The following is a 15,312-nucleotide window of genomic DNA, read 5'->3' as shown; positions in this document are numbered from 1 at the left end:
GTGTCACCTACCGTAACCGAATAAAAATAGAAAAGAATTTGACAATCGAATTTTTTATTGATCAAACTATTTAGAATCAAATATTAACATTCCTTGTTTGGATAGAATCGTTTACAATCGAATTTTTCAAAGTCGAATTTTTAAAATTAAACTAGACTTTAAATTAAACAGTCGAATAATATAGAATCTTCACGTAGAACCGAACCTTCTAAAATCGAATTTATTAATTAAATGAAAATATTAATCTATGAAAATATTAATCTATAATGCTACACATATAAAAAAAAGTTCTTAAATAAACAATTGATGAAATCTGATGTTGCTCTTCGGCAAACAGGACAATGGTTTCTTGCACTACTTTGAATGGCATCAGCAGATTGCTGGCATAGGCAAGGGAAAACAACAACTTGAAGACGGTTGATCAGGTAAACTTTGCAGAGATTTTCGATTGGTTTTTCCATCAAGTCAACTTGTTCGTTTGATTGAAGTTCTTCATTGACAGTTTGTTCCTGAAAAATGATAAAGTATCTTTATTAGTAGAAGTCCTTCTTGAAAGGCCATTCGCAAGACATTGGACCTCGGCAGGGCATGATTGGTAGAAAAAAGTTAACTTTTGGAAATAGGCAGACGTAACCTTTGACTGGGTCCCAACAAGGATGTCACCACCTTTCGATAACAGCAACAAGTCCCCTGGGACGAATACTATGCAGGAGCGGATCCAGGGTGTAGCTAGTGAAGCAATTGCTACAGTCAAATCGGACTACACCTATTATTATTTTCTACACACACATATATAAAAATATACATATATATTTTTATGTAAAATAACAGAAAAATTTTAGGTTTTATTAAATTTATTAAATTTTATTAATTTTATTAAATCGAAAAATAAAATTTTCGCAATAAAAAACCCGAGTTTTTATAGGGTTTTGTCTCTCATGTTCATAAATTTTTGTAAGAATGTCAAAAATTTCGCAGCGTAGCTACTTAATTTTGACTGGGAGTGAAATAAAATGGCAAATTATGTGTTGCAACTGTAGCAAAATCCTGTTTGTCATGCTTTCAAACAACTCTAAGCTTACCCCCGTGCATTTATAATATTGAGTACATATTTAGTATCACCTTTTTACTAACAAGGAGGTCTTATATAAGAACTAAAAGTCATTAACAGAGAACCTGTAGTAAGTGTAGCAAAAAACCAAAATTGAACTTGGTTAAATTAATATTAATTTATATATGGTTTATAAACTTTTTTAATGAAAGAAAAGGAGCTGTATTAAGCGTTAAAAACAAACAATCATTCTTCAAGAGATCAGATTAAATTATGTAACACCGCAGAATTAAACAATTTCTGCCAGCAAAACTTTTTAAATTTTTGAAGGGTATCTATATCTTCTGAAAAATTAAAAAAAGAAAAAACAGTCCTCCGTCACCTAGCTACACCACTGTTGCTGTGGTTCTCTGGTTTTACTTTTGCTACAGTCAATATTTTTCCTGGATCCGCCACGGCTATGTATATAATTTACTTTTCTTGTTTTACTGTTTAAAAGTTTAAATTTTAAAAATTACTTTAACTAATATATAACAAATATATTTAACCTGTTCAATGAATTCATGCAATTCTTGATCACTTGGCATTTTCAAATCGTTGCAGAGGAATGATGCAGCTTCAAGAAATTTGGTTGCAGTCCATTCACCACTTGCAAGCTTTACTTCATACTCACGGAGACACTCATTTTGTCTTTAGCGATCTTGACGCAGTTCCCTTCTAGGCTGGAAACCATTTTGAATCTGGTGCAACTCAACATCCGTTGGATAAATGACCTAATAAAAATTTATATTGGGAGTACAAATAAGTTTAAAGGATTTTTGTTTTTGAAACTTTGAAGCTTTGTTCAGAAAAAATTGGTGAAATGTATTTTATTCAAAGAACTATCCATTGTTAGGATTTTCCATCTTTTAGACAGCATACGTATTCTGCGTTGAAAAAATTTCTCGACTTTTGAGGCGATCCAAGAATCAACCCTATCATGTCCAGGCCATGAGTATCAACCGAAGCAATTGTAGCCGGAAGGAGCAATATCTGATGAATACAGCGGGTAGGGTAGGACATCCCATTGAAGCGTCTCCAAAGTGTCCTTGACAATTTTTGCAACATGTGGCCGAGCGCTGTCCTGGTGTCAAAATTGCTAATTTTTAAAACGCCGAAACCAGTTTTATTGATGGAGCTTGTTCTCTATATGCTTCACACAAAAACGATGTCAATCAGCTGCACTTTTCTTCAAATTTAAACAAAAAAACAGCGCATACTATAAATTGTGTTCTGTTAGCACAAAGGTTGACATGGCCAGCGCACAAAAGTATGTTGTTTACACTTCAGCGACATGATGCTATATTTCGTAGTTAAAAGAATGATGGTTTTTGGGCTGACCACATGGGAGCTAGACTGTACTTTTCATTACGTAATAATTTTTCCGTGCTACAGACAATGTATTAGTAACACATGCGGGTGCCTTTAAGTAATCAGCGTGCAAAATATTAAGTTCCTACTTTATAATTGGACAGAATAGGATCTCAATTGCTGTTTTTTTCAATCAGAAAACAAAATTACTATTACATAAAGACTTACATTTCGTTGAAGCTCGTCCAAGAAGCGCAAAAGCCCAGAATGTTCTGTCATAGAGCGATTCATATTTGAGTGTAATGATTCGGACACATTGTTAGTACGATGACGAAGGCCATTAACAGAAAACATCTCCGGAGATTTTTGGAGCATCCAATATCTTTCATAACAGTGAATAAACTTTTTCTTTTTTTCTTTAACAACAGCGTTGCTGTGGTGGTTAGCTTCAGCTTTAAGTTTGTCAACTTTAGGTTTTGTTAAATTGGCTGGCAGTAAGCACATTGAAATAAGCTTATGAGACCATTTTCTCACAATTAAATTATTAATGTATTCCACCTGCAGACCAATCGCCTTAATCTTTTTGAGAATCGCCCGGATATAATGAAATCTGCAACCGGTTACTCTTATATTCGGAAAAACAGCTTTGATAGAGTTTCCGATTACAATTTCATAGTTGCCATCACAATCTCTCGCATTAAAGTAGGAAAAAATTTTAGAAGTTTTTCAAAAATAAGTAGGTAGAGGCTTTCTTTTCGCCCCGTCATTAAGACATGTAGAACAGACATTTAGAGAGTTAGGGTTTGTGCGACAGCGACCTCTTACTGCACTCTGCAGAATTTGTTCACATTTTCTTTCAGAAAGTGTGAGGACTGGATGACATTGTTGTAGGTTTGACGCAAAGGTAACTATGTAGTTGATGCCATGTCTAGCATTTGCTCGCATATATGAAGGTTCAATATTGCAGGTAAGAATGATTAATGAGAGTCAAAAAACAAATAGATTCAAATCAATACAGTTTGTACCGAATTTTCTATAACTATCGGATAATCTAAAACATATCTTTGTGAAAGAATTAAAATAGGCATTTTTATCTTTGATTTTCTAAGTTTTCACGTTTTTCAATCCCACTTCTGATTAATCCGACATTCCACATTTTTCCACATTCTAATTAAAATGGTTTATAAAATAAAAAGAAAAAAAAACAAACAAAGCAAAGTTCTCAAGCTGTTTTTGTATGATAATTAACAGTTGTTTCAATGACGTAAACGGGCAATATGTATATTAATATTAAAAGTAACGCGATGCAAATAAACTACAAGTAAGAATAAAGTAGAAAATTTCAAAGTTTAAAATATCTAGCTGATTTGAGAATGAAATTCTAAACATAGTTCTTTTAAAGAATTCATTTATTTGTTCTTTCATTTCCTTTTTGAAGATGTCGCTGTTCATGGCAATTTACAGCGAGCGCTAAAGCTGATATTCGGAGGACACCAGGTTTGGTGATTACAGGGAATGAATCGGATGTTTTCGACCCACCTGTAGCAGGTTGACAACTGCATTCCCACATTGTCACACAGGATATAAGTTGTCTTAATTTTCAGTTGTTTCTAGATGATTCATCGACTTGCTGCTGCAAACACCTCAAAAAAGACTTATTTTTGGGAATAAAAATACCGTTTGTAAGCGCGCCAACATTAAAGACGTGACGTAACCTTAAAGGTTATTGAAAATCTCTTATAGAGAGGCTGTATACTAATACAGAGATGAAGTGCTCAAAGTGATGCAATTCTTGGGATTGACCTAGGACCTTAAATCTTTATCTTTTAAGACGCTGACTTATTCTTTGAAGGCTCCGCTCATGACGTTGTGCCCCGAGTCTATCTTTGGCGATGTTTTGTAACATCAGAGCCTTGATTCCACACCGTGGAGTTCATAACACTCACGTTTTTGATTTAGGATTAAGTTTATCTTTCTTTTTTTTTTGTTACTTAGTAGTGATTAGTTTTTATTAAATTTGACTAATTTTTTCTGTTTTTATTCAAATGTAAAACTAGTTTATATACTTTTTTTTTTTAAAAAAAAAAAAGTATCACTAAAAGAGTTTCGTGGATTGGATTACTTTTAATTGTTCATCTGAAACTGTTTACAAGTACTGTGGTTTTTGAAAGAAAGTATGGCTATTCCTCCAGATACATGGTGTCCACCTAAAGTTGAGCTGAATACATCAATGGTCAGTGGTTAATAAAGTATTGCATTGGTAAATAAAAAGGAATTGTTTTTGTACAAATTTTTAAAAAGTACTTTAATATTTTTGATAAAGACATAAAATTTTCACTTTTTTTTTGTTGAAGTTTTCAACAATTTTTTATTGTTTATAAGCAAACGCAGAAAAATGAAGTTTTTAAACTTAGTTCAAAGTTTTTAATTGATTTCTATTTTATCTTTTTAAAAAAGTAAAAAAAAAGCTATAGCATACTACTTTATCAGTGACATATAATACAAGACTAAAAGAAGAATTAGAAGACATTTGAAGAGGATGCTACTTAAATTTGCATCGGATTTTCTAGATTTACAATCTACCAAAGTTTATGCAAAAGAAATGCATAGGTTTTAAAAGCCATGTGGTGGCTATTTTAAATACTAGTTTTGGTGTTACCCTTATTTCAGTTTACTGTAGTTTTATGTAGTTTTAATGCTTTTGATTTAAAAGTATTTTTAAAGCAATATATATGTACATATATTCAAAATGCTGTATATACTAGGGAGATATTGAAGTAGAGTTATACTGGAAGCATGCACCAAGAACTTGTAGAAACTTTGCAGAGTTGGTATATATTTTTGTCTTGTTTTGTATATACTTTCTTTATGGTCCTTTTACTTTCTGTTTTAATATAAGGCAATTTTAAAATTTGTTTTATATCCACAGACATAATTTTTACATACAGATATTTTATTGTTACTATTATTATTATTATTACTATTATTATTATTATTTTTATCATCATCATCATCATCATCATCATCATCATCATCATCATCATCATCATCATCATCATCATCATCATCATCATCATCATCATCATCATCATTATATATGTATAATGTAATTTGATTGCTCCTATCTTTCAAATACATGTAGCAAGTGAAAGATTATTAGCTAGAAAATTTAGTTTGTTGCGACAACAAAATAATCTGAATCTGTCTAAGTTTGAAGAAACCCTCTTTCTTTCAGCAATTATGATTTCAGCTGCCTGTTTTCTAAATTTGTTTATGCCAGAAATTCTTAGGAAAAGCAAATTAAGCTACATCTTTGACATCTTTTATTTTTGCAACACATTGAAGTGAATTTTTATCGAGCTATTAAAGCACAGTTTATTCTTTTTAATCTTAAGCCACAAAACATATTAGCCAGTTTAATAGTTTACCAATTTTTGTTTCAATTCTTTGAATGACTCCATTTCTAGTATGTATGTATGTATGTAATAATAGTTTTAATGGTTTGATAAACTTATGGCCAACTTTCTACTAGAACTCCTTTTTTTGGTTTATTTTATACAATACAGGTTTCAAAGCAAAAGAAAATGCATAAAAATAGTTTTTTTTCTTCTTATTGAACAATGAGAAACATTTTTGTATCTAATTAGTTGATAAAAATTTAGAAAGAGAACATTTAGAACATTTAGATGAACACTTAGAATGATGGGGTATTATCTGCAAATTTTTAAAAAAGGATCTGCGGTATTTTTATTTTAAAACTAACCTTTTTAAACCAATTTCTTGATTAGAGCAGTGGAATAACCATGGAAGAAGATGCTTTTGGTCTTTATCTTTTGTAATACTCATGTCAAATGTATTTATAAGACATGTTTCCTTCAGCTCAATAATTTATGTTCCTCATCTGACAAACCACTTGCTGCATTTCTAGTTACTGCATAAATAATATTCTTCAGTTTTCAGTGATCTCTATACAAGGTTCCAATGAAGAAATTCATAGCATGTGTACATAATCTGTGCATATGAAACGAAGTATATCATGTTAATAATTTTCAATTAATTGTATGTATTTATTTAGAAAATAATCCAAATCTTACTCTACTTTATTCAATCTTTCTAGACAAGAAGAGGCTACTATGATAGAACAAAGTTCCACAGAGTAATATCGGTTAGTTAATTTTAGTATTTGCATATTTAATTAATCTTAGACACTGATCATTTTAGAGGTTCAAGTTATTTATGCCAAAAATTTAAATTCTCCTTTGGGGAAGTTTAAACACACACATATTATATTATATGTGTTAAAAAATCAGTAATGGCAATATATTTAAACTAATTGTTCATGCTCATCATCCACTTGTTCAGCTTTTCATATCTTTTTTACAGAATTTTTAATTGAGTAATTAGAATGTTAGTCACATAAACTGCAATAGTAATGCTTTAAACTTTTGATGTCAAAGTGTCCTGTCACTAATAGTGTTGCATCCAAGTAAGGATTACATTGTTTCATCCACTGAAACTGGTATGTGCTAGGTTTCTTTTAGTACAGTTAGAAAACTGGCTTAAATGGTCTCAGTCAACCTGAAGGCAAAATTGAAGTTGATCCTTGTCTTTTGTCAGCTTTTTTTTGAAATCTAGATTAAGGGCCACCCCTCTCTCAATCCTGTTATTGGTGACTACTAACCCTGTTAATACTTCAAGTGCTTGTTAATGATTCACCTTCTTCCTAACAAAAAGGATCTTGGGTTAATGTGTCTAGAATTCCAAGCAATAGGAACAATTTATTTTAGTTGTTCAGGGAGAATTACTCCTTTTTTTTTAGACCTTTTTTTAAAGTCAAAGGATTAGAAGAAAGACAAATTTGAAATTTAGAATTAAATAAGAAATTTTTTTCTTTCAGAATTTCATGATACAAACAGGTGACCCAACAGGTACAGGCAAAGGTGGATCTTCAATATATGGGTCAGAAATTTTTGTTTTGTATATAAATATAAGTTAACTACAAAATTGTAATGCTAGGTAGCCTTTTGTATGTTGTGAAATATTTTCTTGTTTTTTTATTTGCACAATTTTATTTTCACAATTTTATTTTCATTTTTTATTTTTTAAATTTTTTAAAAATAAAGTTATTGATTTCTATAAAAGTTTAATCCTTGTTTTTTAACTTTTTTAGCCCAATGTTTGAGGATGAAATCCATCCTGAACTAAAGCACACTGGGGCTGGTGTATTATCTATGGCAAATAGGTATTTGATCTTTAAAATACTTTGTTAACAAATATAGTTTTATAAAGTTGTTTTTTTTTACTAAAATATTTTGCTTAAGCTTTCTGTTAACAAACAACTGTGTTTAATAAATTTAACAGTTAGAATTTTTTGTTTTTTCCAAACTTTGTAATAATCATATGGATTCACATTTTGTAAGTTTGATTTATGTTTATTTAAACCTTTATAGCGGACCTCATTCAAATGGCAGTCAGTACTTCATTACTTTGGCCCCTTGCCAATGGTTGGATGGTATATACTTTTTTTAAGATTTGTTTTGAGGTTTTAAGCTTTTGTACCTAAAGTATTATAGTTTCGTTATTTTTAAAAGTTCTGTAATATAAAGTTTATTTTGTTTGAGTCCTACGTTTAGGTAAACACTCAATATTCGGTCGTGTTTGCAAAGGGATGGAAGTCGTAAAGAAGATAGGAATGGTACAAACCGATCCTACCTCAGACAGGTTAGTTGCTTCTGTGTCAGAGGAGGGTTTTAGTGTTACCGATTATGAAAATGTAGCAAATGTCATTTCTATCTAGCGATTTAAGGTTGTTTTATTTCTTTAGGCCCACTGAAGATGTTTACATCATTGAAGCACATTGTTCTCGAGTCTAACGTGCAATTTATTCAATAAAGATAAAGAGCAACTCTTTAGCACAACGCTGGCGAAGCAACGTGCCTACGATTAATAGAATTTTATTTCTCTTTAAAAAAAACCCAAGTAAATAAAGTTTGGCTTGCCGAGTTGTGTGATAATACCGGAAAGTACATATTTTGTCTTATTCTTTTATGAGAGTAATAACTCAAAGAATGTAAACAAAACAACACGCTAGAAATTCTCTTATGTTAATTTGTAAATTACCAAAATCCCATTCCATTTATTTAAGACTTTATTATTATAGCTAACTGAAACAAGAAAATTGAGCCACAATCATTTTAAACCCCAAACATCCTATTGTTGTTAAAACATAGTCTCACTCCCATATCTAATTTTTTGTTACAGAGAGTGAGTCATCGGAAAGAACTTCTTGAAAAGGACATTTAAATCTCAGGTAGAAACGTTGTCTGTCTGATAATCTCAGGTAGAAACGTTGTCTTGGGTGGAATTTGGAAGACTAATCTTAATCTTTTTAAGATTTATACACGGTCGCTTGGTAGCGCTGTTATTGTACGCATGCGCAAATTTTAAGGAAAAAATCAACTTTTTTTTCTTCGATTATATAAACTCATAGATATGCCTTACCGTAATTTTTATTAACACAATTTTGAAGCAACATCTTTTAGCGCGTGACGTCACGTTTGGGCATAAAACAATTTATATTATCGGTTTAGGACAAAAATAACTATTAAATACTTTTTTTTGTTCATAGTTTTCCAAAAAGATGTGGAATTAAGGAGGAAATCGATAAAAGTTATGGGGAGGGATGGTTTTACCCCTAGTAAACAATCTAAACTTTGTGGTAAAAATTTCGCTAGTGACTGTTATGAAGAAAGTCCTTGGAGTTTACAAAAGAAATTAAAAAATGATGCAATCCTTTTTATATTAGATTTTCCAACACATTTAAGAAAAATTAGTAATTCTAGAAAACCATTTAAAAAAAATAAACAAAATATTATTTCAGATAATATCACCAATGATTCAATACAGTAAGTCTACCTTACAATAATGTAACTACTACTTTTATAATAGCATCCACGAACTATACAAAAATGGTATAAAAGTGTTGACTGTTCCCCTGGATTTAGTAAAGAAGCTTTAGTTACTCTTCACACCAAAGTTAAAAAGGCTCAGAAAATTGATCGTGTTGTGTGTTCATTTATGTTAGATGAGATGACCATTAGAAAAAAAATTGAATGGACAGGCCATAAATTTTCATGTTATGTTGATTTTGGTGCTGATACTAATAATGATAATTTACCCGAAGCAAAAGAAGCTCTAGTTTTCATGGTAAAGTGTGTGAATGGACGCTGGAAACTTCCTGTTGCATATTTTTTAATTGATGGTTTAGATGGTTGTGAAAAAGCTAATACTATTAAACTTTGTCTACAATTTATAAAAATGGTGCAGAAGTTATATCACTTAGGTTTGATGGAACTGCTTCAAATATTAATATGGCAAAGTTTTTAGAATCCAATATTTCTATTGAAAATATGAAGACTTGTTTTCCTCATCCGATATCAAACCATCCTATGCATTTTTTTCCTGATCCTCCACACATGTTGAAGCTCATAAGAAATATATTAGCAAGTAGACCAGCAATCTATGATACTAATGGAAATCCTATTGAGTGGTCATACTTATAGAAATTAGTAGACATACAGAATAGTGAAGGTCTGCACATCGCTACTGAAATTAGAAATCAGCTCATTGACTGGAGACAGGAAAAAATGAAAGTGAAAGATGCAGCTCAGACTTTCAGTTTAAGTGTGGCAAAGGCATTAAAGTATTTATAAGACAAACAAACCACCCTTTTAAATTTTAAGAATAGTGAACCAACTGAAACTTTTGTTACATATATTAATGATGCATTCGATATTTTAAATAATCGAAATTTACTAGCAAAAAATTTTATGTGTGCCATAAAAAATTGGAACAAAGAAAAATTTACATTGTCATTTTATGTTGTTAATGTTGTAAACTAAATTGCTGGGTTTGTTGTTCAGCAAGTTATACAAGTTGTAAAATTTAATCTTTGTGTTTTTGTTTTAACTTCAAATGAAAATACTTCTACACTTATGATTCTGAAACAGTATTCCTTAAATCCAAAGACTAGCCTTATAAACACATCACCTGATATTATTTATTTATGTAAGTTGGCTAAAAAAGAATTTAGAATATTTGAGTAAACAGATAATTTATATAAAAAGAACTTAATGGAAATGTTAGTAATCAAATGTTTGCGCAATATGTACAAATCTGTTTTTAAATGTTGCATGATCATATGTTTGATGAAGATCATCAAGGTAATCATGTAATATCTTTAGTCACAATTATTATCGCTAAATATTTAAAGATACAATTGCACCACAAAGCCGACTCGATCAACGATTTATGACATTATAAACGTATAAGAAGTGTATTAACAAAGCAAATTTTATTTTCGAATCAATAAGAAGTTATTTTGTATATTAATGTAACGCATTATATAACACATAACTTTGTATTAACTGTTACGTTTTCTATGCTAATAAATTTATGAATGTTTTTAAATTTAGTACAAGATAGTAATAAATTTAATAATAATATTTAATAAAAAAATGATAATAAGGTTAAATACAAAAATTAACATTTAATGTTAAGTTTTCTATTTTAAAAACTTTATTTCGTTTCTATTGTGTTTTTTTTTTTTGCCCAAACGTGACGTCACGCGCTAAAAGATGTTGGCTTCAAAATAGTTTACGCGCGGCGTATCTATCAGTTTATGTGATCGAAGGTTTTTTCAAATGGTTACGGCCCTTAGCAACGAAAATAATTTTTCTCTGGAAACCAAGTAATTACATATTCTCTAATGTAAATAAATTTTTCTGTTGCTGTTTTAATTTAAATTAGTTTAACGATAACCCGGTTGTGTACTAAAATACTTAAAACAAGAGAAGAAACATCTAAACATTCGTTAATATTTGTTGTTGAGAAAGATGGCTGGTCAACTACACGTGATTTGTTTACATTTTTTGGACCCTACGTTCTAGGTTTTTAATCGTGGAAATGTAACCATATTTCTTGAAAAAGGATATGGAGACCTATTTATTTCTTATGGCTGTTCTTAGCATTAATTTTTTTTAATGGACAAAAAAGGCGCTTTTCTGCATTACCTTATTGACCATTATAACTACATTTTATTTGCCTTTAGTAGAGACAAATAAAAGAAAAAAGGAACTACGTATTGTTAAGAAATGTAAAATGCTATTGCCAAAAGTGTTTTTAACTATGACAATTTTCGTTTTTTCTCTTTTTTTTTCGTGATTCTGGAATTAACACCCTACTTTTAGAATTAGTTTTCTGATGGTAAAATTTTAACCGCTTTGTTGGGCAAGGGATAGATTGATAAATACGCTTTAAATTTTTGAACTCGAGATAAATGGAATTTCCACCTTTTCGCCATACAATCCAAAGTCGGTGCCCATTATTTTTCAAAAGTGGAATAGCGTGATCTTCCAACAAGTGTAACTTCAGAAGCACTAAAGCCTTAGGCCAAGTTGTGCCATAAAAATACATCAATTCAACAATATTTTTTTCTAAAAAAAAAAATGATAGCAACATGAATCATGTTGTACTTTTAATCCCAGCTTTATAAGTTAAATCATCATAAATCATCAAAATTATCTTGCTAGGCAATGTTGTAGTTTCAGTATACTCTTCAACCTCGATAACAATAAACACAATAAAATTCCAAAGCGCTTTGAGAAACTCATTATACACAGAAAGAAAAAGAAAAAAATCAAATAGAACTTATTAAGTTCATTTAATATTTCTGTTGTCATTGTATTTTTTGAGTAGAATATGCTATAGCATGCAGAAAATTCATGAAAGTGTAGTTTATGTTTTGTAATGATTTCGACTGCTTTCTTGTGTAGACTTGTTCCAGAGAATCCTTCATCATAAATAAGCTTTGGAATAGAATTACATAACTTTAGCATAGAGTCTTTCTAAAAAAGAAAAATTTCTCTTTAAAAAATACATTGCATGATTTTATATTACTTGTTTTCTTCTTATCAACTATGTTTCAGATTTAGAATAAATTCATTTATAAAAAAAATGGAACTTGAAGCATTTTATGCACTAGATTTCCGATAAAACTGTTTCCATGGTATGCTTGTTGCTGAACTTTCAGTCATTTCTTCAGTGTAGATTCAAGATCCAGAGTTTTACATTTTTTTGCCTATAGAAGTATTATATATGCTTTTAAATTAAGATTAGTTAAATAGTAGTTTCCACGAGGAAACATTGGTCAGGAATATTCCAGATATAATATATAAAATGCTTAAGGTGGTACTTGCCTACAAAATATCAAAATTTTCCAATTTTTTTAATTTATAAATTTGAATAATATAATAATTGTTGATTTCAAAAATGTAGAATGTTTTAATGCATGGCCGCCGAGAGGGGAGGGTGGACGGGGAAGATTCCTGGGGCCCGAAATTTCTCTCGGTGGCTATGTTTGTATGTTTCTTAGTAAAAAAATATCCTAAATTGTCAGTCAAATGTTTTTGTAATGATAATTAATGTGTCTTGAATTTTTTAGAGAGATTTTATTTTGTTTTCTGAGTTTTTCAACTTTGAACAAGGATATCTTTTTAACTACTTGTAGATTATACCTAAAATATTTGCACACTGGTTATCAGGTTACTTTGGAGGGGTTTGACCAAAATAAAGTTTTTACAGTTTGCTGTTCTTGAGATAATGATATTGACAGCACAGATTTTACGATAAAATTAAACACCATTATTGAAAATGCCACCATTTTGCATCTACAAATGCTATGATGGTGATTCCGATCAAATCCCTTTATCAACATTTTAAACTTTTTGCAAAAATTTAGACTCAAACTATGACTAGTTAAGAAGAAATTATTGGTTAAAAATTCAGTTAAAATTGTATACTAGTTCTTGACTCTACATGTTTATGGGCACATTAATGGTTTTTTATTTATTTACACTGAAAGTTTTTTCATTGTGCATTATTTAATCAAATATTACACTGAAAATCAAAGAATTAACAGTCTTAGCTTTTATAGGCCAGTACCACTTTAAAGCAGAACAATAATCCTATAAAAAACAGAACTTAACAATATCATGCTGTCAATGCCACATTTTTAAAAAATGCTTACCATTTCCTTTTTCCTTTTCTTTAGAAAATCAAGTTGAGGGAAGTAAATTGAGTTGATATTTTCCACATTATCAGGATTATTTAATCAGCCATTTCCATAGCAACATTCACCTGCTGAGTTAAATGAGAGAAATAATTTTACCTGATCTAGAGGTACCTTCAAAATTGGTTCTGTTATGACTTTATTGAAATTTTTTTCAATATATTTTTAATTCAATATATTTCAATGTATTTTTTAAAATCAGTAAGGCTACATACATACATACATACATACATACATACATACATACATACATACATACATACATACATACATACATACATACATACATACATACATACATACATACATACATACATACATACATACATACATACATACATACATACATACATACATACATACATACATACATACATACATACATACATACATACATACATACATCATTCTTTGCAGGTCTTCTATTTGGCGCGCAATTAAATTTCAAGGTTTGTATAAGACATATGTATACTTTGCTTATAATAGGAACTATCCCAATTTACATTTTTTAAAGAAGATTTCTATTTGTAAAATCATTTGAGAAAACGTTAGGATTGCCACTATTGATAAATCATAAATTTTTTAAATGTTTACATCGCTTTCGATTTCTATTTTTGGAGCATGCATATAATAACAGTTCTGTTGCGCTTTAAATAAACGACCGTGATTAAGACACAAATCACTTAAAATTTGAATTTTAAAGGCATGTAATACACAAAGTACATAAAACTTGTCACCTGAATTTTAAAGGCATGTAATACACAAAGTACTTAAAGCTTGTCACTTGAATTTAACAAACTCGTTTGTTTTACATTATCTGAAGTTTATTAAAATAGATTTCACCATGCTTCTAAAACAGCAAAGGTTTTAGTGAGATAGGAGTATATTCATACATAAACTTGTTATAAAAATCAGTTTAGCGGTTTTAATCAAATAGCAATTCTACGTAATGTCTTGAAGGGTTGAAACAAAATAAGAAATGTGAGGCAAAGAAATTTATTTTTTGGAATCATACAGGTTTTTTTGTTTAAATATATAAAGTATTTTGAATTTGATTTATTTCCAATGGCTGATATAGAACTTTGTACTTAATTCGTCAACATTTGTTGAAAATCAATAGATCAAACGTCGATGCTTAAATGTAACGAATTAATGTTTTAATTAAAGTATGCACTCCTTGTCGATACACTTTTGGGAACTAAGAGGCAGATTGTTCAGGGCAGTGGGATAAAACCCTAACGGGCGAGTGTTAATAAATACTTGGATGAGCAATTTCACAGAATTGCCGTAAGTAAGAAACTGTCTAGTTTGCGAAAGAAGCGGTTGTCAGTGAGGGCTTGGTTTGGTGAGTATGAAAAATGATGAAAAGTTCCAATTCCGATTCTTTTAATTTTGCCACAATTCATTGTGCAATCTTCGGCCAAAAAGATAGATATTATGTAAACCAATCTAGGCTGTTTTTCTCCATTTTTGATCCATTTTTGCTTCATTGACAAGTTAAAAGCACTTATGAAACTGGTATTTACCACTTCAGTTAAATCACTTTCAAAATTTCTTTTGTTTTCTGCATATTCTTAGCATTTCGCTCAAGCCGTTAGAAGTACTGGAATTAAACGTTAAAAGTATCATAGTTGATCGTTAAAAGAACTGGAGTTGAGCATGTCGTAATTTGGCTGAAAAGTAAAATACTTAACATATACATTTTGATAACGCGTTTGAAAAAGAATTACAAATGTATCAGAACCATATTGGTTTTTAGTGCCGAAGGCTACCAACTTTTGTT

The 15,312-nt window shown here is 30.2% G+C and overlaps 3 protein-coding genes across 6 annotated transcripts; 1 reads left to right on the top strand and 2 right to left on the bottom strand.

The window, feature by feature from the left end:
- Positions 1-269: 269 nt before the first annotated feature.
- Positions 270-1,736, bottom strand: LOC149883129 (uncharacterized). Its single transcript, XM_090101013.1, has 2 exons — positions 1,600-1,736; positions 270-509 (listed from the first exon to the last, which is right to left on the bottom strand). The coding sequence occupies exons 1-2, from the start codon at positions 1,636-1,638 to the stop codon at positions 270-272; spliced, it is 279 nt and encodes a 92-aa protein (XP_089957139.1). The 5' UTR covers positions 1,639-1,736.
- On the bottom strand, positions 1,712-3,030 carry LOC149883128 (uncharacterized). Its single transcript, XM_090100264.1, has 2 exons — positions 2,630-3,030; positions 1,712-1,824 (listed from the first exon to the last, which is right to left on the bottom strand). The coding sequence occupies exons 1-2, from the start codon at positions 2,903-2,905 to the stop codon at positions 1,744-1,746; spliced, it is 357 nt and encodes a 118-aa protein (XP_089956390.1). The 5' UTR covers positions 2,906-3,030; the 3' UTR covers positions 1,712-1,743.
- Positions 3,031-3,698: 668 nt separating this feature from the next.
- LOC149883127 (peptidyl-prolyl cis-trans isomerase-like 1) lies at positions 3,699-8,495 on the top strand. Of its 4 annotated transcripts, none has more exons than XM_090100260.1 (9): positions 3,699-3,722; positions 3,840-4,634; positions 5,167-5,232; positions 6,519-6,566; positions 7,299-7,360; positions 7,572-7,643; positions 7,852-7,913; positions 8,035-8,122; positions 8,226-8,495. In XM_090100260.1, the coding sequence occupies exons 2-9, from the start codon at positions 4,578-4,580 to the stop codon at positions 8,272-8,274; spliced, it is 504 nt and encodes a 167-aa protein (XP_089956386.1). In that variant the 5' UTR covers positions 3,699-3,722; positions 3,840-4,577; the 3' UTR covers positions 8,275-8,495. The 4 variants fall into 4 exon arrangements, with proteins under 4 accessions (XP_089956386.1, XP_089956389.1, XP_089956385.1 ...); XM_090100263.1 differs by having other exon boundaries at positions 3,840-4,661; XM_090100259.1 differs by having other exon boundaries at positions 3,708-4,634.
- The last annotated feature ends 6,817 nt before the right edge of the window (positions 8,496-15,312 follow it).

The sequence above is a fragment of the Hydra viridissima genome, unplaced genomic scaffold, assembly GCF_058129835.1.
Source record: "Hydra viridissima isolate aposymbiotic clone 2 unplaced genomic scaffold, HvirCarnegie_v1 scaffold_10, whole genome shotgun sequence".
NCBI classification, from domain to species: domain Eukaryota; kingdom Metazoa; phylum Cnidaria; class Hydrozoa; order Anthoathecata; family Hydridae; genus Hydra; species Hydra viridissima.
This window is presented reverse-complemented; position numbering and strand designations above follow the sequence as displayed.

Coding starts and splice junctions, on each gene's coding strand:
- LOC149883129 (XM_090101013.1), bottom strand. CDS start 1,638: ATGCCAAGTGATCAAGAATTGCATGAATTCATTGAACAG. Junction 510..1,599: donor TGCATGAATTCATTGAACAG/GTTAAATATATT, acceptor ATCATTTTTCAG/GAACAAACTGTCAATGAAGA.
- LOC149883128 (XM_090100264.1), bottom strand. CDS start 2,905: ATGTGCTTACTGCCAGCCAATTTAACAAAACCTAAAGTTGACAAACTT. Junction 1,825..2,629: donor TGGACGAGCTTCAACGAAAT/GTAAGTCTTTAT, acceptor AATTTTTATTAG/GTCATTTATCCAACGGATGT.
- LOC149883127 (XM_090100260.1), top strand. CDS start 4,578: ATGGCTATTCCTCCAGATACATGGTGTCCACCTAAAGTTGAGCTGAAT. Junction 4,635..5,166: donor TTGAGCTGAATACATCAATG/GTCAGTGGTTAA, acceptor TGTATATACTAG/GGAGATATTGAAGTAGAGTT. Junction 8,123..8,225: donor ACCGATCCTACCTCAGACAG/GTTAGTTGCTTC, acceptor TTATTTCTTTAG/GCCCACTGAAGATGTTTACA.